Source organism: Pyxicephalus adspersus, chromosome 9, assembly GCF_032062135.1.
Source record: "Pyxicephalus adspersus chromosome 9, UCB_Pads_2.0, whole genome shotgun sequence".
NCBI classification, from domain to species: Eukaryota; Metazoa; Chordata; class Amphibia; order Anura; family Pyxicephalidae; genus Pyxicephalus; species Pyxicephalus adspersus.
The window spans coordinates 40,419,310-40,440,933 of NC_092866.1; the positions used below are offsets into that span (position 1 = coordinate 40,419,310).

The 21,624-nt window shown below is 41.4% G+C and overlaps 1 protein-coding gene across 1 annotated transcript in view; it reads right to left on the minus strand.

Annotated features, from left to right (window-relative positions):
- Positions 1 to 21,243, minus strand: part of CDHR5 (cadherin related family member 5) — a 45,520-nt gene extending 24,277 nt beyond the window's left edge. The window contains 3 exon segments of the mRNA XM_072421661.1: positions 5,586 to 5,636; positions 6,409 to 6,575; positions 21,115 to 21,243. Of these exon segments, the coding sequence (XP_072277762.1) occupies positions 5,586 to 5,636; positions 6,409 to 6,575; positions 21,115 to 21,175 (279 nt within the window). The 5' untranslated portion in view covers positions 21,176 to 21,243.
- Between the last annotated feature and the right edge of the window lie 381 nt (positions 21,244 to 21,624).

Sequence of the window (21,624 nt, forward strand, 5' to 3'; positions counted from 1 at the left end):
GCTAGACGCCGTACCAGGAGCCCCATTAGGGACCCTCCGGGGTCTGAAACCCAGTGGAATGCTTCTGCTGGTGTTGGGAAGGCTGGGAGTAATTTTCTACCCAGGCATAGTGGAGGGGAGTGGAGGGGCAAGCCTCTAGGAGACCTGCTGGAGAGGTAGGTGGCGTACACGGCATGTGGTCGGAAGGCACTCCCATGGGAGGGCGTTCCACGGTCCCTTTTCTGGGTCTTGCAGGGGTGCAGAGTCGCGGGGCTCTGGCCGCAGTAGGGGGGGGGAGCTGCTGAGCTCCCTGGACAGGGTGACAGAGGTAGGGCAGTCTGAAGTTGCCAGAGTACAGGGGGGCTCTGTTGTGCGAGCCGGAGAGTGCGGACCTGCGGGATGACGCAGGTGGAAGAAGCAGGGATTCCTGGAAGTGGAGGGAGCAGTGCCGGCCAGTGTTATGAAGATGCGACCGGGTGCCTGTCAGCTTACAGAAGACGAAATGCGGTGAGCCTGTGTGAGGCGGCTGAAGGGTCCCTGGTGGTGTCGGCCAGGCAGGAGGATGCAGGGCAGAGCGGAGGAACTGCGGCATTGGGGGTGGCCAGCGGCTTCCCGATCCTGGTGGTCCAGAGGGGCCTAAGTGAGAGGTTGAAAAGGACCTGTCGGAGGGAGAGCTTGCGGCCGGGGGGGGGGGGGGGGCGGTCAGTAGGTCTGGGAGGTTGTGTGTGAAGGGGTGGTGAGTTAGACGGTACTAGGGTGGGAGTTTCTGGGGTGGAGGGAAATGGGAGGGGGCCAGGGAGGTGTTGGATGCTTTGCGACATCATTTGTCATTCCCGGCGGGGTCGTCAGTGAATGAGGCGATTGACCCCCAGCTTTGCTCAGTGACATATAAGTCATTTGATGGCGCGCTAAAATGGGTCCATAAGTATGGAAGGGGTGCGCTGTTGGCAAAGGCAGACATGGAGGCAGCCTTTCAGTTGTTACCAGTGCATCCAGATAGTCAGCGTTTTCTGGGTTGCATGTGGGAGGGCGCTTTTTATGTGGACCGCAGTTTGCCAATGGGGTGCTCTTTATCTTGTGTGCTGTTTGGAACTTTCAGTTCCTTTTTGGAATAGGCCATGCAAGAGGTAGCAAGGACTCAGTCATCCATTATTTGGATGATTTCTTGTTCATCTGGCTACCCGGGTCGACGCTTTGTAGGGTATTGGTGGCGACATTGGACTTTCTAGCGGATAAGTTTGGTGTGCCAATGGCCAGGGACAAATCGGAGGGACCAACAATGAAATTGATTTTTCTGGGGATCACCATTGACACAGTGGTGATGGAGTGTCGGTTGCCGGAGGATAAGCTGGAGGCAATAAAGAAGGAAGTGGCCAGCGCAGTGGACAGAAGGAAGCTTACTTTGAAGGAATCGCTTTTAGGTAAGCTGAATTTTGCCTGCCGGATCATGCTGATGGGACAGATTTTTGCAAGGCGGTTGGCGGCATCTACAGCTGGGGTACGTTGCCCAGAGCATTTTATTCGGCTGCGTAAGAAATTGAGGGAGAATCTGGAATCTTGGAGGAAATTTCTGCAGGAGTACATTGGGCGGCGGTCAATGTGGTTGGAGGGGCCAGTTTTGAAAGTGTATCTGGAGCTATTCACAGATGCTGCAGAAAGGGGGGGGGGGTTGGTGGCGAACCTGGCAGCTCTGGAATTGTTCCCCATTGTGGTGGCGTTAGAGTTGTGGGGGGAAGAGTTGGCGACAAAGCGTATTAGGTTCTATTGTGACAATCTAGGCGTGGTTCAGGCAGTGAACGCTTATTCTGCCTCTTCGCCTTCAGTTAATAGTTTACTACTGTTGGTTTTTAATTGCCTTGGTTGGAACATTGCTGTGTGTGCTGTGCATATTCCTGGTGCTATCAAGCCTAAAGCTGACTCTCAAACTCCGTCGAGGCTTTTTGGTTCAAGTTAATGGGTTTAAGGGATTTGAGTAAGGGTTTTTAGTGCGGCAGGCGGTGAAGGGTTTGTGGTACTGAGGACGGTATATACTATTACTCCCCGGTGTCAGTACTGAGCAGGGTATATACTATTACTCCCTGGTGTCAGTACTAAGGACGGTATATACTATTACTCCCTGGTGTCAGTACTGAGGACGGTACATACTGTTACTCCCTGGTGTCAGTACTGTTGGATGGTATGCACTATTTCTCCTAGGTGTCGGAACAGTGGGATGGTATTTATTATTACCCCCTGGTGTCAGTACGGCAGAATGGTATTTGCTATCACTCCCTGGTGACAGTACTGTGGGATGGTATGCATTATTTCTTCCAGGGTCAGTACTGGGGAAGGTATGCTGTAATTCTCCTGGGTGTCAGTGCTGTTGATGGTATTTGCTATTGCTCCCTGGTGTCAGTGCTCTGGGATGGTAAACACTATTTCTCCCAGGTGTCGGTTCGGTAGGATGGTATTTGCTATCATTCCCTGGGGTCAGTTCTGTGGGATGGTATGCATTGTTTCTCCCAGGGTCAGTACTGGGGGAGGGTATGCTCTATTGCTCCCTGGTGTCAGTACTGTTGATGGTATTTAATATTACACTCTGGTGTTAGTACTGTGGGAGGGTATACACTATTTCTCCCGGGTGTCAGTACAGTGGGATGGTATACTCTATTGGTCCCTGGTGTCAGTACTGTTGATGATATTTATTATTACACGCTGGTGTTAGTACTGTGGGAGGGTATACACTATTTCTCTCAGGTATCAGTACAGTGGGAGGGTATACTCTTTTACTCCCTGGTGTCAGTACAGTGGGATGGTATACTCTACTATTACTCCCTGGTGTCAGTACAGTGGGATGGTATACTCTATTACTCCCTGGTGTCAGTACAGTGGGATGGTTTACACTATTACTCCCGGGTGTCAGTACAGTGGGATGGTAAACACTATTACTCCTGGGTGTTAGTACAGTGGGATGGTATACACTATTACTCCCTAGTGTCAATGCTGTGAGATGGTTTACGCTATTACTCCCTGGTGTCAGTGCTGTGGGATGGTATACTCTATTACTCGTTGGTGTCATGGCTGCGGGATGGTATACACTATTTTCTCTCAGTAGTGTCAGTACTGTGGGATGGTATACTCAAATATTCCTTGGTGGTTGGTTTTGTGGACGGCTATGTTCGGGTACTCCCTTGCGTTGGTACAGTGGGATGGTATAGTTCGTTAGTCCCTATGTCAGTGGTGTTGGATGGTATGTTCAATTACTTTCTGGTGTCAGTTGTGTTGGAGGCTATGTTCTTTTACTTCCTGGTGTCAGTACATTGGGTTGGCTGAGTTGGATCTTTTTTATCATCAGGGGTTGGATGGTATACTATATTACTTGATGGTGTCCATACGGGGGGGTGGTATGGTCTAATTCTCTCGGGTGTCAGTATGGTAGGAGGGTATACGCCAGGGGTCGGCAAAGTCTTATGGCCACTAGGCCATTTATGGGGTGGGCAGGAGCACACTAGGCCGGACCCGCCCTAATGGCTCCGCCCACCACCAGGGAACGCCCTCTGAAGTGAAATCCTTCTCCCCCATATGCATTGCGGAGGAGAGAGATTCCTTCAGGGAGCTTTTCCTGTTTACCGAGGCAGCAGAAGTATTAACGCCGGCCGCAATAAATAGGGGAGCAACTGCAAGGGGGAGGCACCGGAGCTAGTAGTTCCGGCTCCAGTAGTTCCTAACGCCTCCTGGCCGATCCGCTGGCAACCCGGGGCTCCGAGCCGCGGGTTGCTGGACGGCATTAGGCCGGATCAGCCTGGGGGCGTTAGGTCGGAACGGACTAACGGCTAAGCTGTATCTGGCCTAAAGGCCAGGGTTTGCTGACCCCTGGTTTCCGCCATTACACCCTGGTGTCAGTATGGTAGGGATTGGTTGCAATATATCTCCCCAATGGCATTCCCCGGGATGGTATACACTATTACTTCCAAGCGAAGTACTGGGGTGCTCTACTCTAATTCTCCTGGGCATTGGTGCTGTGGGAAGGTATACTATATTGCTCCCTGGGTAAGTACAGTGGGATGGCATTCTCGATTTCTCTCTGGTGTCAATGCTGGGGGTATGCTATACTTCATTACTCCCTGGTGTGGATAACGTTGGATGGTATACAGAATTACTCCCTGATGTCAGTATTTTGAGATGGTGTTATTTGTTGCTCCCTCGTTGCTGTTCAGTGGGGTGGTATGCTTCATTACCCCCTGGGGTCAGTAGTGTGGCTGGTTTTAGCATAGTGGGAGGATATACAATTTGGTTTTGCCCTGGCCACTGGCCCAGGTCCGGCTGTGTTGAGATGTTGGTGATTCTGGGGTTGGTGGCTGGTGATTGTGGGGTTGGTGGGGTATGGTGAGTCAGTTAGCAGGGGCAGCTGGTGGTTACTAGGCATGGGTGGCAGAATTTGCCTTTGGACAGGGAGGGAATGATTTTGTTTAAATTTCAAGTTGGGACATTCATCTGTGGTTGGTTCGGCTTGTATCGGGTTCTGGGTTGGGCACTATTTCGTTGGGTGTGAGAGGTGGACGGCAGTTCAGCTGACCAATAGACAGCGAGCTCGCCTGGAGCAGAGGTGGCAGTACATTGGATCGAAGTACTTGGATTATGGTGGAATGGGTGCCCAGGTGTGTGTTGTTTCTGGTTGGATACAGTGGCCAGGACCAGTTGGACGGGCGCCCCGCTCGGGGGCATAGCTCAATACTGCCCGGAGTGAGGTGAATACGGTGGTGGGGCCATTTCGGTTGCCAGGAATGGGGGTATCGTAGTGCTACATCATGCATTGGCACGTTTGTGGCGGGTGAGTGGCCCCTTGGCATGGTAGGGCTCCATGCCAGGGTTGGCTATGATTTGGGTAATGTTCCAAGTGGGGCATAATTTGTGCGGTTAAGCTGGTTTGAGGTGGCGGCAGGAGTGACATGGTGTTGTGGCTCCTGAGTCAGTGCTGGGCAGCTAGGGGCCAAGGTGGAGATGTTGGAAGAAATAAAGTCCTGTTGGGTGCGGATTTTGCCTTTTCAGTCCTGCAGCCTGGTTGTTTGGGTGTATAAAGGGGAGTATGGAGTTTGATAACATTATGGATATTGTTGTTACGGTTAGGTATTAATAAAAGAGAGGAATTAGGTTGTTGTAATAACTCCATAATAATGGAGTGTTATGTTATGCTAATGTATGCTTGCATGTCAAAAGTGTAAATGTATTTATTTGTCATTTATTTATTATTGGATATTTGTTAATTACTTAAATGGGTAATTTATTTATTGGTGTTTAAATAAACAGCTGTTTGCCATCTAATTTAAATTCAAGATTGGTGTCTGGGTATTTAATGGTGGGGGGTTGGTTGGTAAGCAGGTGGGGGGTCAGGGGGGGAGAAGGTTCTGATGGTGGTGGTGAAGGATGGGCTAGAAATTCCGAGCTACCCTCGTCATGGCAAAATATTTTTTAACACAATATATAGTATAAAGAAGAATATGGTTTATGCAGCAAAGCCAGAAAACAGAAGGCAGCAGTACTGAAGTGCTTTCATGCATTCTGCTTAATCATACCAGTATACAATCACTGTTATAAATTGTAAGACAGTATTAATATTTTATACTCACGAAACTCCCATCTTTTTTGCATGTCAGAGTAGCTCTTAACACTTGTTCTACCTAAATTAAAAACAGGGTCTTAATATCAATGAAATATCAATGAAATATCAGATTTTCATTTAACAGGGTGTTAGCTTTGCTTAATAGATGTTCATATAGCTTACAGATAAATTCACTTTAAAATACCCAATCACATGCTTGGAAAATATTAAAAATAGGATTTGTGCTTGAACATGATAGAATTAATACATTTTGTAGATCTTGACCTCAAACCAAATATAAGTAACACAGAAGTACTATACCAGTGAATGGAAGTCATTTTATATTTTACAAATTACATATCATATGTACTCAATAAAACACAATGGAAGTCATATCAATTGTAGTCGGGATATGGTTAGAACTTTTAGCAGATTTTGTTTTTTTTCTGTCTTTATCTGGGAAGAGCCAGATTTTTCATTTTCACAAAGACTAGCTATCAAAGGGTCTGGAAAATGTCTTAAATGAGGACAGAGAAATACAAAAATACTTTTTTATGTCACAAAGAAGGGTAAGACCCATGCCAAGTTTAATTACTGTGTGTATCTCCCCTAAATTCCTGCCCCACTATCACATTAAAGGAAAAATCCATGATGAAGCCATTAACAGCAATAACATCTTACAAATATTCAACCCTTTTTCCATTCTTTAAATCACTAAAAATAATAATTTTTATAGAACTGGGTTTTAACTTAATGACAAGCTAAAATATGCTAATGTTTCGGTCATGATACTGATGTCTTGAAAATCAGAGGGCACCAGAACTTTTCTGCAAAGTTGAAGAAAGTCTTACCTCATAGTCCACATCTCGGTTTATTTTCAAGGTTGATCCTGTTAGTATAAAAGTATTCGGTGGGTCCACTTCTGCTGCGTAGCCCACGCCAAGTGCTATGTCCGTAATAACAGTCCCCACGGGACTATGTTCCTCAATTTCTAGAGGGTTGTTAAGAACCACACAAGCTGAGGGGAAAAAATAATACCGGTATATAAGCTTTGGAATTCCAGTTAGCTTTCAAAATGACAACTGATGAATATCATTAGAGATGGAGTAACCTAAAACCAGGGATGAAAACCTCTTTGTCCATAATACATAGAATTTACGCAAATGTAGTATCTGATTAAGGGCCCCTGCTCCAACAACATGAGACCTGTATTGAGTATTGAGTTCAAAGTAAAGTATGATTTACCTACATTACCCTGTATTTTCGAAGCAGCTGGGCTTTGAGCCAAGCTATTGTAAACATTATTGCTCCATTTCACACTTTCCAGTTCCCACTATAAAAAAGATGTGTGGCTTTCCATGGCAATGCTGACACCATTCATTACACTGAATACCATAGTCTACAAAAATGTAGAGAAATGTTCAATGCATAAGTGTAAACCTTAGGCATTGCTCTCTCTGCAATGCCTGATGTCTTTGAATATCACACACAATTGGACCTGAATCAAAAGTTGGAGAAGATAGATCATCATAGGTGAACCTGGGTGATCTCACAAACGTGGAATGGATTTCTTAAAAGTAATTTGCTATTAGTTGGCAAATATTTTTAAACATGGTCCAGATCCATTTCAGGTTTGCTGCATCACCAATGATCACCCACGACAGACAATTTTGTTCAGTCTTGGGGAGCTTTAATAAATTAGGCCCATAGTGGCAACAAAACCATAATGTACAATGTGATTTCCTTGCATAGCAGCCCCATCCTGCTAGCAGCTAACATTCAGCCTATAAAACATACAGTAAAATAATAGGGCAGGGTTTTCAGAGTTTTCATATAATAAACAACATAACAACATAAAAAAGAGAGGTGCAGGTAGACAACCAAGAAACTGTAACAATATATTATTAGGCAGAGTAGGTAACATATAACATATAAATAACTCCAACAAGAATACTGCAAAATACAGAATTTCTCAGAAACTCAGACAGGGGGGAAGAGCGAAGATACCAGAAGAATGCAGAACTAATGGTAAATATATGGCAATTAATTAGGAGGAGTTCCCGGAGTTATCCCTGAGAGGACAATAGAAGGAGACACGTTGGGAGGGGCTATCTGAAGATTACCTGTCACATGTTGAAACATATTAGTGGTTGATAACAGATATGCGTCCCATGGTGCCCAGATTGCCGTGAATTTATCATATCTATCATGGCCATAGGATGTTCCATAAGTTGAACTTCCTTGATTCTAGCATATAGATCCATTAGGCCGGGGGGTGAGGTAGATTTCCATTGTCTAGCAATAAGGCACCTGGCTGCAGTGAGTATGTGACATGTCAATTTTCTATTCAGTTTAGTTGGAGTGGAAATAGGAAGGCGTAACAGATGAGTAACTACATCAAGCAATACATGTACCTCCAGAATCTCTGAGAGAAGAGAGATAATTTTTGCCCAATAGGGCTGTAACAGGACAGGAAAATATGATATAGAGTACCAATTTCCATACCACATCTCCAACATTTATTGCTTGTATTAGGAAAGATTGCATGCAGTTTTTTTAGGGTATAATACCACCTCATAAGTACCTTGTAAGCATTTTCTGTAAAAACTATGCATATTGAGCCCTTACGGGCACTATCCCAAATAATTTTCCAGATTTCAAGAGGTAGCTCCCTACCTAAGGTTGCTTCCCATTTAGGCATATAACAATGTATGACAAAGGGGCTTGCTGGCTCAATATTTAATATCAGGTAGATGCCAGAGATCAGTCCCCTCTGAGAGGGTCCCCCTGCACATAGTTTCTCGAATTCTGTCATACGAGAAAATGGCATATTTTTGGCAATAGACTGGGCATAGTGCCGTATTTGAAGGTACCCATTAAAACAAGTACAAGGTATCGCAGACTTGTCTGTCAGCTCCTGAAATGACAGTAAGCATCTAGTACAAGGGTTAACAATATGACGAAATCAAAAAAGACACTTCTCCCTCCATGGTTGAACCATTGAGCGCGATTGACTATCAGGTAGGTGTGGAGTATAAAGAAAATAAATAAGTAATGATGCCATCAGGGCATATTTATCCTTACATTGGAGCCATATAACCCTTGAAAAATGCATAGGCCCCAAAAGGGACTGCTCCGTGGCATCATGATGTGAGTTTCAGAGAAAAGAATTAGGAAGTATCAGTGCTAACTCATTCAGTACTCTATGTAAATTAGGTAAGGTGATGAGAGGATTAGTGAAAGTCAATAAGACGTCATCGGCATACAGTGCAAGAGTGAACGATTTAGTTTTAATAGGAACCCCTTGAATATCGGGATCTTGTCGTAGCATTCTAGCTAGTGGTTCAATACATAGGGCAAATAATAAGGGGGAGAGTGGACATCCCTGCCTAGTGCCATTTTGGGATTGCAGTTTTAGGGGAATTTGCATGGCTAAGACGTACTTCCGCCGAAAAGGAGATGTATAAAGTGCTACAATGGCTCTGAAAAAGGGGCCCATGAGACCAATCCACTGTAGAGTTTGCATAAGATTGGGCCAGCTGAGATGATAGAATGCTTTTTTGGCATCTAGGCTCAAAAGTACCGCCCCTTGATCAAGCTTATTCAGGGCATCAATAATATCGATTGTACGTCTGGTGTTATCACCAGCTTGGCGGGAGGTTATAAAGCCAACCTAATCCCTGGAAACAATTCCAGGTAAATATATCCCCAGTCTAGTAGATAAAATTCTAGTAAAAAATGTTAAAATCAGAATTCAAAAGGGCAATAGGATGGTAGCTAGAAGGACACTGAGGGTCTTTACCCAGTTTTGGGAACACAGATATAAAAGAATGTTGCATAGTTTGGGGAAACAGCGCCCCCTCCAGAAAATCATTAAAAAGAGTGGTTAAGTATGGTACCAATGTATCAGCAAAAGTTTTATAATAAAGGTATAGGAGACCTGGACCCATCAGGACCCGGAGCCTTGCTCAGTGGCAGGGCCTTAATTGTGGGTGGTATTTCTTCAGATGATATAGACTCATTAAGTTTTTCAATAGCCATCTCCTCCAGAGTTGGAAAGCACAACGGGCCAGGTAAGTGGAGATGCGTGATCTAAGGGCAGCTTGGTCACCTGTCTGTGAGTCATATACTGTCTTATATAGGGAGGAGTAATAGTCTCCAAAGATTCCTGCCATAACTTCTGGATTGTACTGGAGGGTACCTTTGGCATCCTTTAATACCATAGGGGTCGCCTTGGCAGTCTGATCCTGAATTTGGAGAGCTAACAGGGAATCAGCCTTGTTACTCTTATCATAGTAACGTTGGCAGAGATACATCAAGGGCTTCTCTACCTTACCTATGGCTAGCTCCTTGAGCTTATGTCTAGTGTCTACGACTTTATGCAGTAGTGAAACAATAGGGTTAGCATATAGTGATCAAACAAGTTGTTTCAGGGAGATCACCAGTTGTGTGTGAAGGGCCAAAGTGTCTTTTTTAAGCTTAGCTGGTTCTGCTATACAATGACCCCTAAATACCGCCTTATGGGCTTCCCACAAAGTATAGGTTTGTGCCACCGATTGAGAATTTTCACTAAAATAGGCATCCAACACAGTTTGCAGGGTCATTTTAGTGGGGGAGTATTTGAGCAGAAAATCATTGAGTTTCCAGTGGTATTTCCATACTGGGATAGTACCTAATTTCACCTCCAATACCACAGGGGCATGATCGGACCACGTAAATGGGCATATATCAGAAAAAGTAGTAGCCCGTAATGTGGAAATATCCACAAAAAAATAATCCAGCCCAGAGTGTGCGCAATGGGGATTAGAATAAAAGGTGTATTGTTTATCCGTAGGATGTTGAACATGCCAAGCGTCTAGTAAGCCAAAACAATGGCTTCAAAGGCGTCTAAAACTACCTGAGGACCGGCATATGGCAGGGGGTCTAGCAGTAGCAGCCAATGAAAGTCTGTCCCATTGAGGGGTATGAGGCAAATTAAAATCACCTGCAATAAGCAGATGGTTGTGTGACAATGAGACTGCGATGCCAAGAATTATTTCAATAAATTTCACTTGTTGGGTGCATATAGATTACATAATACAACCTGTTTTGCATCTAACCTACCTTGTAAGATAACATATTGTTAAAGTAGTATGGGCATGAATAAGTATAGCAACCCCTGCTGATTGTTTATTTTTGCTTGGAGCAGAAAACACAGTCGGATACTGCTGCCTAGCAAAATTAAACATGCTTAAGGTATCAAAGTATGGTTCTTGCAAAAAGGCAATATCTGCCCTTTGGCGTTTTAATTCCTGTAAGGCCAGTTTGCGTTTAGTAGTGGAGTTCAGGTCTTTAACATTAATCGATACTAATTTAACCATAAGGTAATAAAAAGAGGAAAAATTGCATAATGAATACCATACAATGTTTATGAATAAACCTGAGCATCCTCCAGAGACATAGAATAGAAGAAGAGGAGAAAAGATCATAATCATAATAATAATAATAATAATCATAAGAAAGTATCCCTAGCAAAAAGATTAGATACAGCCAAAATAACTTTCTTACATATGACCCTCCACCAGCCTGCATCAGCTACACCAAACATTTAAATAAACAATCCAGTACCTGGCAACCAAAGTGAAGTAGCCTATGACCTGACCAAAAATCAGAACCACCAAACATAAAGCTTGGGAGCATGTGTTAGAGAGTCAGAGGAACATCAAAGAACCCCATAAAAAAAAGGATATAGGAGTCCTCTTGCTGTGTTCAAGACATTGAAGAATGCATAGGCTCAGGACGTAAGGGGTTGTTCGCCAGTCGGGGGAGCCATTTGGAGGAGTACGCTTCCTTTTGGGAGCTTCTTGCCATCTCTCAGAAACAGCCTGATAAACTGGAAGAAGATCCCATCCTGATATCCAAGGACAAGGCAGTCAAAGATCCCCACAGAATTGTGGAAGATCCTCAGGGTTCAAGAATAACAGATCCAAGTGGGCCGTCAGATTTAAGGGGGTTACCCCCAACAGCAACCCACCAGCAATGGTTGAAGAGCGCGGCGGCGCTGAAAGGTGGACCAGGAAACATCAGGGAAAATTTCTAGTTGTGCTCCATCAAACTCAACAGTTCTCATATTTCAGTCCGCCCGCATTATTTCTTCTTTTAAGGGATAGTCCTGCAACCTACAGATAACATCTCTTGGTCTTGAGGTGGGACCTGGTGGTCGTAAAGCTCTGTGTACCCTGTCAAACTGTATAATATCAGCATGAGGGTAGCCTAAAATGATGATGGCTTTTAAGACAGCTTGTATCACCAGAGTAAGATCAGCCTGTTGAGTGGTTTCTGGAAGGAATATTGTTGCGTCTGGACCTGTTTTTAAGATCCTCCAATTGAAGCTTGAGATCTATAAAAGTAACAGCTTGGGAAGAGGCCTGTTCTTGAAGTTTTGAGACCTGGGTTTTCGTACCTTGTAAGTCATCATCAACAGAATCTACTCTGCCTGCCAAATTTTGTAGGTCTGTGCTTAGAATGCAAATTTCTTCCCGAAAGACTTCTTTCCTCCTGTACTAGAAGGCGAAAGTCCTCTTTAGTGGGGAGTTGTTGCACGTATGCTTGCCAAGAATTGGAACTAATGGGTAGAGTGGGTTGAGGGTCAGCAGGTTGCGGGCGTGAGGAACCCAAGGGAGCAATACTTTGGCCAGAAAAGGGTGTCACATTCATAGAGGCCCCACGACCCGTTTGTACTTGAGCAGGGATGACAGGTAACCCTGTTTGTACCCCAGTAGGAGAGTTAGCCAAAACACAATCAGAAAAGGCCCCCTGTGAGGCACTCACCCTTGGTGCCCTCATAGGGGGTCCATCTGTATGTTCAGCATGTCCCAAGGTGGCAGCAGCATATTTACGCTGAGGCAAGGCGGTGACATATAAAGAGTCTCCATCAATATTGGTGGTGCGGCAGTCTTCCAGAGTGGCAGGCTGTATATGCCATGTAGCATCCATGGAGCTGGGGGAACCCCCCCCCCACCCAGATCCCACGGGGTGAGCTAGGGATTAGAATTCCCTGAAGAAAGGGGGACAAAGAAGCCTTCCTGAGCCCATTCTCTCTGCGGTCAAGGCATCTGTGCAGGAGCCTGATCAGAAGACAGGTGAGAGAAGCCAGCAACCAGCGAGCAGCACTACGGAGTAGCATGCCTCGTGTTCCCAGAGGCAGCAGAACCCCTCTGCCTTCGTTGATTGGTCATGGTGAGTAATGTAATGCCCGGTGTGCAGGCTGGAATGGAGCTCAGCTCTCACGCATCCATTCAGGTCCCCGTCCAGGCCATGCCCCAATCCTCCATTCTATATAAATCAGAACAATTGCCAAGCAGTGGCTGATAATGGCACAGTATGAATTGACAACCGCTAGTGGCCTTCTTATCAGTTTAGTTCTGCCAATATTTTATTACTCTCCTTGCAATAGCCAGTTATCACTTTATTTCATCAATATGTAAAAGACAACTGGAAGTGATAAGTAACTGTGCAAGTTAAAAAATAAAGACAAACATATGTTTTATCTAGCACAGAATTGAGGATTGCCCCCAAAACTGTAGAAACGTATTAACAGCCACAGATATTCATTTCTGTTAACTCATTTTATATCACAAAATTAGAACATAACATACAAAGCAACCACAAGCATATTGTTTATGTGGCCTGTGGAAGTTCAGAAGATACCCAGCCCCAAAAAAACTAGTTTTTTTTTTTTACATATTCCCAATGTGTCGTTAACATGTTGCATTCTAATTGTCTAATCATCAGGTTTTCTGGTATAAAAACTTTCCAAAACAGATCAACCTAGTTTTTACCGAGGTCCCAAGAAAAAATAGTAAACTTTATTAGGTTGTTAATGTAGGTTAGTAAAAGTAGCTGCTTTACCTACTGTATATTTCTTGCAGTTCCAATTATTAATATCATACAGACTAATTACGGTAAGTCTAAAATGCTTTTTTGTAAATTAGAAAGTTGCAAGTAATGACATCTACTTATAAGGTTTCTTAGAATGTTTTGTTCTTTTCCAGACAACTTTATAGTGAAGTTCTAAAACTAATGACTATGGACTTTGTAAAGAGCTGAGCAATATGTTGGCACTATATAAAGACATGATAATAATTATGATGTCAGCAGAGAATGGAAGTCATGTCATTGTACAAACTATATTTGCACATATCAGTTATAGAACTTGTTTTATAAATGCAGTATTAACGTGGACCAAAAAGATAATGTAAACTGACATTTCTGACCTGGTTTAAAAAAAACACAGCTTGTCTCATTGTTCTGATCCTCTGTCTTCATTACTGTTTTAATTAGTGACCCAGAATGAGTATGCAGCTAATTGTCAGAGAAATTTCCACAATTAGCCGCCACATAGATTCAGATTTGCATATCTCCATATGGAAATAGGGCCTAATTAGTTCCATGTTAGTGATCCTTGCTCCGCTCTATCAATTTGTTTTTCTAGATTCATGACTAAGTGATAACATGTAAGTACTTCCTTTTTTTAAAGGGCAAATTTACTTAATGAATGTAGTACTGGGTCATGATGGTTATTATGCCTTCATTACTTTTCAAAGTCCACCATCATCATAGCCATCATAGTATTAGTAAACCTGTTTTTAGGCTATATTATTATATAGTTACATAGAAGGTTAAGTTGAAAAAAGACATAAGTCCATCAAGTTCAACCACTGGTGAAATAAACATATCCCAGATATAAAACCCTATAAGACATATTTGATCCAGAGGAAGGCAAAAAACCCTGGTACAATTTGCTTCAACATGGGAAAACAAATCCTTCCTGATTCCATGAGACAATCGGATGTTTCCTGGATCAACAGTCTCTGTTATCTTTATATATTAAATGCCATTTGCCACTTTGCTGCCCAATCAAACAGTACATCTACGTCTGCTTGTAGATTATAGACATCCTGTATAGACATAATCCCATTACATAGTTTGGTGCCAACTGCAAACACAGAAATGGTACTTTTAACCCCAAACCCTATATAATTTATAAAGATGTTAAACAGTAAAGGTCCCAACACTGAACCCTGGGGTACACCGCTAATAACCTTAGACCATTCAGAGTATAAACAATTACAACTCTCTGGATTCAGTCTTTAGGCCAGTTCTCTATCCATTTACAGATTGCCTTTTCTAAGCCTATTGACCCTAACTTGCTTATTAACCGTCTGTGGGGTACAGTGTCAAATGCTTTAGCAAAGTCCAAGTACACTATATCAACTGCTATTCTACTGTCTACCTGTTAACTTCCTCATAAAAAAGAGTAAATTTGTTTAACTTTGGTCTTTCTTGAACCCATGCTGACTATCACTTATAATATTATTTTCTAGCAGAAACTCCTCTATGTGGTTCTTTATGAAACTCTCTAGGACCTTTCCTAGAAACTAACTACCTAACCAGTTTGTAGTTACCTGGTGATTTTGCTCCCTTTTTGAAGATAGGAACCACATTGGCCTTACGCCAATCCATCGGTACCTTGCCACTGACTAAAGAGTCTCTAAAAATTAGAAATAATGGCTTTGAAATAACCAAGTTCAGCTCTTTGAGGACACGTAGATGTAATCCATCGGGTCCTGGTGCTTTGTCAACCTTAACCTTGCCCAACTGTTTCTCAATCATATCAATTTTGAACCATTATGACTTATTTAAGGCAGTGACATTGCTATTATGAATTTGGACTTGAGCACTGCCATTTTCCTTTGTGAACACAGAGCTAAGTGTTTAGTAGATATGCCTTTTCTTTATCCCCAGTTACCAACCCAGAGGGGCCTACATGCTCAGATCTGATCTTTTTGCTATTAACATATTTGAAAAAAAATCTGGGGTGTTTGCCTTAATTTCCTTTGCAATTTGCCTTTCATTTTGAAGTTTTGCACATTTTATCTCCTTTTTACATATTTTGTTATATTCTTTAAAGTTTTCAAACGATGAAGGCGATCCTTCATTTTTATATTTTTGGAATGCCCTTTTTTTGTTCCTTATGGCTTTTTGACATCAGCTGTGAGCCACATAGGTTTCAATTTTAGCCTCCTAAACTTATTACCAATTGAAATATATTTTTCAGTGTGCTTTTGTAGAACAGTTTTGAAACATTCCCATTTCTGTTCTGTGTTCTTTGAGGACAATTTTGTCTCCCAGCCCAAGTCACAGAGAACCACCTTTATTAATGGAAGGGCCCCCCTAATAATAGAAATGTATATATATTATACATTTCTATTATTAAGATACTATACATAATAGAATTATGTGCCTTTCTTCGGCATGTCCAGTATAAAAAAATAATAAACCCCCTAATTTATCTGGATTTGTGACTGATGTGTTAACAGATTTACCCTCTGCTATGCAAAAGAAGAGCAAGCATATAGATTATGTGTATTACCCCCATACCTGTAAAGGATTGTATTATTTTGTTACTATTTTTATACCCCAGGCACTCCTGCTATTTAACTCATTAAATCACTGAACTTCATGCAGTCTTCCTGCAGACAGTATTGCAGTTAAACATAACAACCTTTAGATAATGTAGATCCAAACTGATGATATGCTTATGTTAAGCAGGAAGATACAGGAGGCTGATATTAGGAAAGATTCAGAATTTATCAGATTTATATAGATATATTTAAAGAGATGGCCCAAATGTTTGGTTGCTTCCAAATTTACTTCTTTTCTCCCATAAGTCAAAGTGATAGAAGAAGTGATCATAATGGATAAGACTTGAATCTTTGTAGATTGCTGGCACCACATTCCTAATCATACATAGTATATTATTACATTAAATTGAAGTGAAACTTGAGGTAACCATTGGCATTTATAAAATATCTCAGGATTTATTGATTAAACACAAAATTATACCAATTGCAATATTTAAAAAATAACAGCAAGTAACCAATAGCTCCAATTAAATTGTCTGGGGGCCTTGTCCATATTTAAATTTGGCAAATCAATACAAATGGACATTACTTCCCAATCCTATATGTACCATTATATTGAACGAGCCATATGGTTATGAACATTTTGGATCCCACAGAGATTTCTCAATACATTTTGCGGAAACTTGTCTGCTTTTTCAGGAGGCACTAAAGCTGGTAAGAGGTCAGGAATTTATAAGAAATCATATTGTCATACATTATTTTGAACAGAACTGTTGAAAACATTTTAAAGATTGGTGTAAAATAACCCCCCTTTTTCTACAACTAAGCCCTTATGTAAAGTACATTAAAGGAGGAGAGGGTTTTGTTTTGTCCAGAATATTAACACTTTTATGTTCAATGGATATCATCTGAGAGACCCTGGATCTTTACTACTAGACTGTGTGTCTGTTTGGGGTGTAGAAGAACCTCTTTCTATCTGAGCACCAAACTCATGCTCAAGAGAGTGGCCTAGCATAAAGCTTCTGAGCAATGGGCAAAACTTTTTCGCTAGAAACAATTGAGACAAAAATATTATCATATACTAACGTGAGCAGAAGCAAATGCAAAGACATAATTTGTGTGAAAGGAGAAATTTTTGCAGCAGCAATTGTATGGGCATCCATGGGCACTGAACCATTGAGACCATTGCATCCCTCTTCACATTCATTTAGCCCTAGGCTAGATGAAACTAACAACAATCAGCAGATTTCCTTTTTGCTAAGAGAGCTTGCAGTAATAGAAAAGTATCCAAATACACAGAGGGTGTCTATCTCCCATGTGCCTCAGTGGCACATTATTGCTATTGCTATTATTGCCCTCTGACCCTGTTGCCACAGCCTTCCTATATAACCCTATCCTCCTCCTTTCAGCCTCCCTCTGCTTCATACCCTTCATAGCCTTGTTCTTGCATCCCCTCCTTGTCAGCTCATGCCCTGGCCCTTTCTCTGCAGCAACCCCTACCACAACCCACAGCCTTGTCTTTGCAGTTATGCCCTTTCTCATACACCAACCCTCTTCATGCAGCCTCCCACTCCCAGCCTTTATGTGGCTCATACCATGTATCTGCATCTTGGCTCATACCCTAGCCTTGTCCATTCACCATATTAATCACTCCAACTGTAGTCCTGTCCTTACAGCTTATCCCTTTATTATACCCCAGCCTCGAACCTTCACCCTACCCTTATCCAGCCCTGTCCCTGCAGCTTCCCTATAGCTCATACCCTAGCTTCTCTCTGTTGTGGTCCTTCTGCCCAATCCCTCCACATAACACTGTCACCATTCCTTCTTTTGTTTTTCTCCTTCCAACAATCACTTTTAGTGCAGCAGGTACTTGGTGCCCAACAGCCTAAAAGCAGTATATAAAAAATCCCCAGGGGCACGTAGAGCTGCAGCTTTCCAGGCTGCGTGGTAAGAAAATGGGGGAATGTTGAAATGTGTTAGCCACTAAAAGGCTAACACATGTTCTAGGCTGTTCACTAAAAGGCTAAATGTGTTCTAGGCTAAGGCCTTTGTGGCCTAAGGCGAAAACTGACCATTTTTGTTCTGTCAGGGCTGCCAGAAAAGACCAGTTCACAGTTATTGGGGATACATGTGGGCATTTGCAGACCTGAACACTGTCATGTGAGAGACAGGAATCTTTTTTTTTAAGCTCTGGCACCATCTAACACAGTTTATAAAGGATAAGACTACTGGAGGAATGGAACAGTTGGGAAACACAATAATTTCCCCCGAATAGACAAACCAATATTATATTAAATCATTTATTATTGTTCCCATAACTTGATAAAAATTAATATATTTGTAAATATTTGCCTAACATTCACCCAACCTAAACCTATAAGTCACACATTTATAACACTAGATTCAATAAATCATCACTATAAATTGATTCTCACATTATCTGATTGAATCCAATCTGAAAAATGTATACATTTTAGGTAAATGCTGTAAAAATCTTTTTTATATGTAGACACTATTGTACATGTAGGTAACTTTTAAAACATTTTCTGCCAGGCTCTGCTATCCAATTTAATCCTTAGATGCCTAAACCAATTTATTATTTTAAACATGCATATTGCAGCATTGGAGTTATAGAACAGATGCAGTTGTGTTAATTTTGTATGTAATATTGCAAATGTTTATCAAATCAATATTTTTCATTATATAAAATTCTCTAAAATAATTCATATTAATAATAATACAAACACACAGACAAAGCATACAGTAATCTTTAATATCCCTACTATTCAAAAAAAATAAATCTTTATAACTAATGTTATCAGATAACAAATCCATGCACATAATGAAGAGGTCAATAATGCCTGGTAACAATGGGAACCTATTGAGTTCATTTACTGCTGAATGGAGATCAGTAAATAAAAAATTAATGGTCACTAAATGTTAATTTACTATGTTCTATAAAAAAGCAGATTGATACCAACCTCACCGTCAGATGCACAGGAGGGTGATAAAAGAAGCAGAAGAAAACTCGACTATCTAGACAGAAATGATTGTGCAACTTTTTTGAAACCCTTTTATGGCCATTGTGTAATCCAGACGTCAATGGCTTACCTAAGGGAGTGACAGTAAATTTATGGATAATGTGCGTTAAATCCCTTGAGTCCATGAGATATCAAGGTTGGGTACACACGTGCAATATTTGTCATTAGAATACGAACAACTAACGACAAGTCAACGAATATGCACGATTATTTTGAACGATCATATTGTGCACAATTCTGTACATGCTGTAACGATTCGATTGTTCAAATATAATCCACCAATAGTGTACACACGCTAGATACGATCGTTTGAACGATGCAGAAAGTGACGTATAAAGGAGAAAGTGTACTGCAGAACCATCCACGATCACTGAACGACCGTACACACAATAGAAAGCGAACGGTCATTGCCCAATAAAATCTGCCGGGACGATCGTTTGTTTCCAGCAACGTTCCTCATTCATTGACGTCATTGGCCAGTAGTTGAGCACTTTTTTTTGTTAACAATTATCGGACAGACGGTCGTTAGTCATCCGTTTCCTACGATAATTATTACACATATGTACATACAGTACATCAGTACTCATCAGCCTCATCAAGTCCTATAGTAAATCCACCCCAAAATCACAACAATGAAGGGTCAGCACAGGCAATCTCTATTCACACACATTCGCACATTCTGATTCACACATTAACAACAAACAGCCACGGAGAGATGCCCACTACTCATATACACCTAGAAGCGACAAATATTTACAAGTACAAAAAAACTGATACACTTATATATAAAGTGGAAAAACAAAACAAAAAAGAAGTGCAATTTCTACAAAATGGCATCAAAATTCAAGTGTATCTATGGCAGTATGATGTGTAAAACTCATACACATGCCAGATAATTGTCATTATTAGAATTTCAGATATTGAGATAATCTGACATGATGTCAAAACATGATAATCCACAAAAAATGTTCAGGTGTATTTAACTTTTCGTTCTGATGGTTTTGCCTTGGCAATGACCTGTCATGCTCAATTCTGCGTACATATCACAACTTTTATAATCAGTTTTGACTTTTTCTTCTTCTCATTTCTGACCACCCACTAATCAGAGATGCGTCATCAGATACACTGAATCTCCTTATAATGCTAATTCACGTCATTAGTGTCATACTGTCAACATAAATATAAAAGAGACTATAAATCTTTACTAAGTATCTGTCAATCAAAAGTCTGTGTTCATAGGACAAAAATTATTTTTTCAATTTCATATGGCACCATACGTTGAATCGCTTCTTGTTGATTCGTAAATAAGACCTGGGAATCACAACCTAAAATTGTCACAAAGCTTAGTCCAAACCTCCCTAAGATGGCTAAGCTCGAAATCTTTTAAGAGAACAGGCCATTAAGAGATCATTACCTATAAATGTATATATAGTAATGGACTTGTATTTTCTTCCTATTAGTATCAGAGTGTAAGGCCCTTATTCCACCCTGTCTCCTTCTCTGGTCCAATAACAACAATAAATACAAGAAAAATACAACAGAATATAATATGAAATGACCTACTCTCTGAGAAGTAAGGTAGTGCTAATGTAAATATTCAGAATTTTTTTAACAAATACTCATTGGTTCACTATAGACTCCATAGACTCCAAGGCTGGAGAGGATACATTTTCTTCAGTGAAGCTGGCTGATCCAGCAAACCTGAAATGAATCTGGTCCAGGATTTGATACATTTGCCAGCAAATTACTTTGAAGAAATCTATTCCAGGTTTTCAGGATCACCCAGCTTCACTGATAAAAGTGTATCCTCTCCAGCCTTAGAGAGCTTGAATAAATCAGGTCCTATGTCTTACAAAGAAAACATTAGTCTGGGTAATACTGGCAAATTAGAATGAAACTGAATATTCCATTTCTGTATTTAAAGAAATCAATAGAAAATGACATATAGAGCAGAATGTCATTAATTAAATGTGTCCAAGCAGTATTCTGTATGAATATTCTCTTATACCCCCTGTAAGCATACAGATTATATTAGATTCAGAAAACAAAGCACTCACAGGCCACAAGCCATATTTCCTATTTTCTGTTTTGCAGCTCATACAGAACGTACCTTGAGATGAACATCCTATTGGCATCAAGAACAGAAACAACAGGGCCAGGGTGGGCCCCATGTCATACAGGATAGTCCAGGTCCCACTGTGTTTGGAATGTTGAACAAGGCTGGATCCTTTCTGGTAAGAGACGGAACATGGAGATTATTCCTACTAATAGTCACAATTAACCTTTGATTCCATCCCTGTTACTCTTTCACTTATTTATGGTTGTGAAGATAACGCCTCTCGTTTCCATTTCAGACATGCAGACACATGCAGATGGACAGCAGCATCACCCAGTGTCATATGGAAAAGGAAACAGGTAAAAGAAAGGAGTAATACCACATTAGAAGACTGTCATGGTTGACTTAAATATTTAGGTGACATGGAGTTTTCAAATGTACAATCTCCCTTTGATGTCTATCATCCTCTGAGATAAAGTTAAATAGATATCCTACTTTTCTTGTCCTTATATCTGAGAGCAATGTGTTATAAATGAAAAAACTTATACTAAATTTGCTTGACAT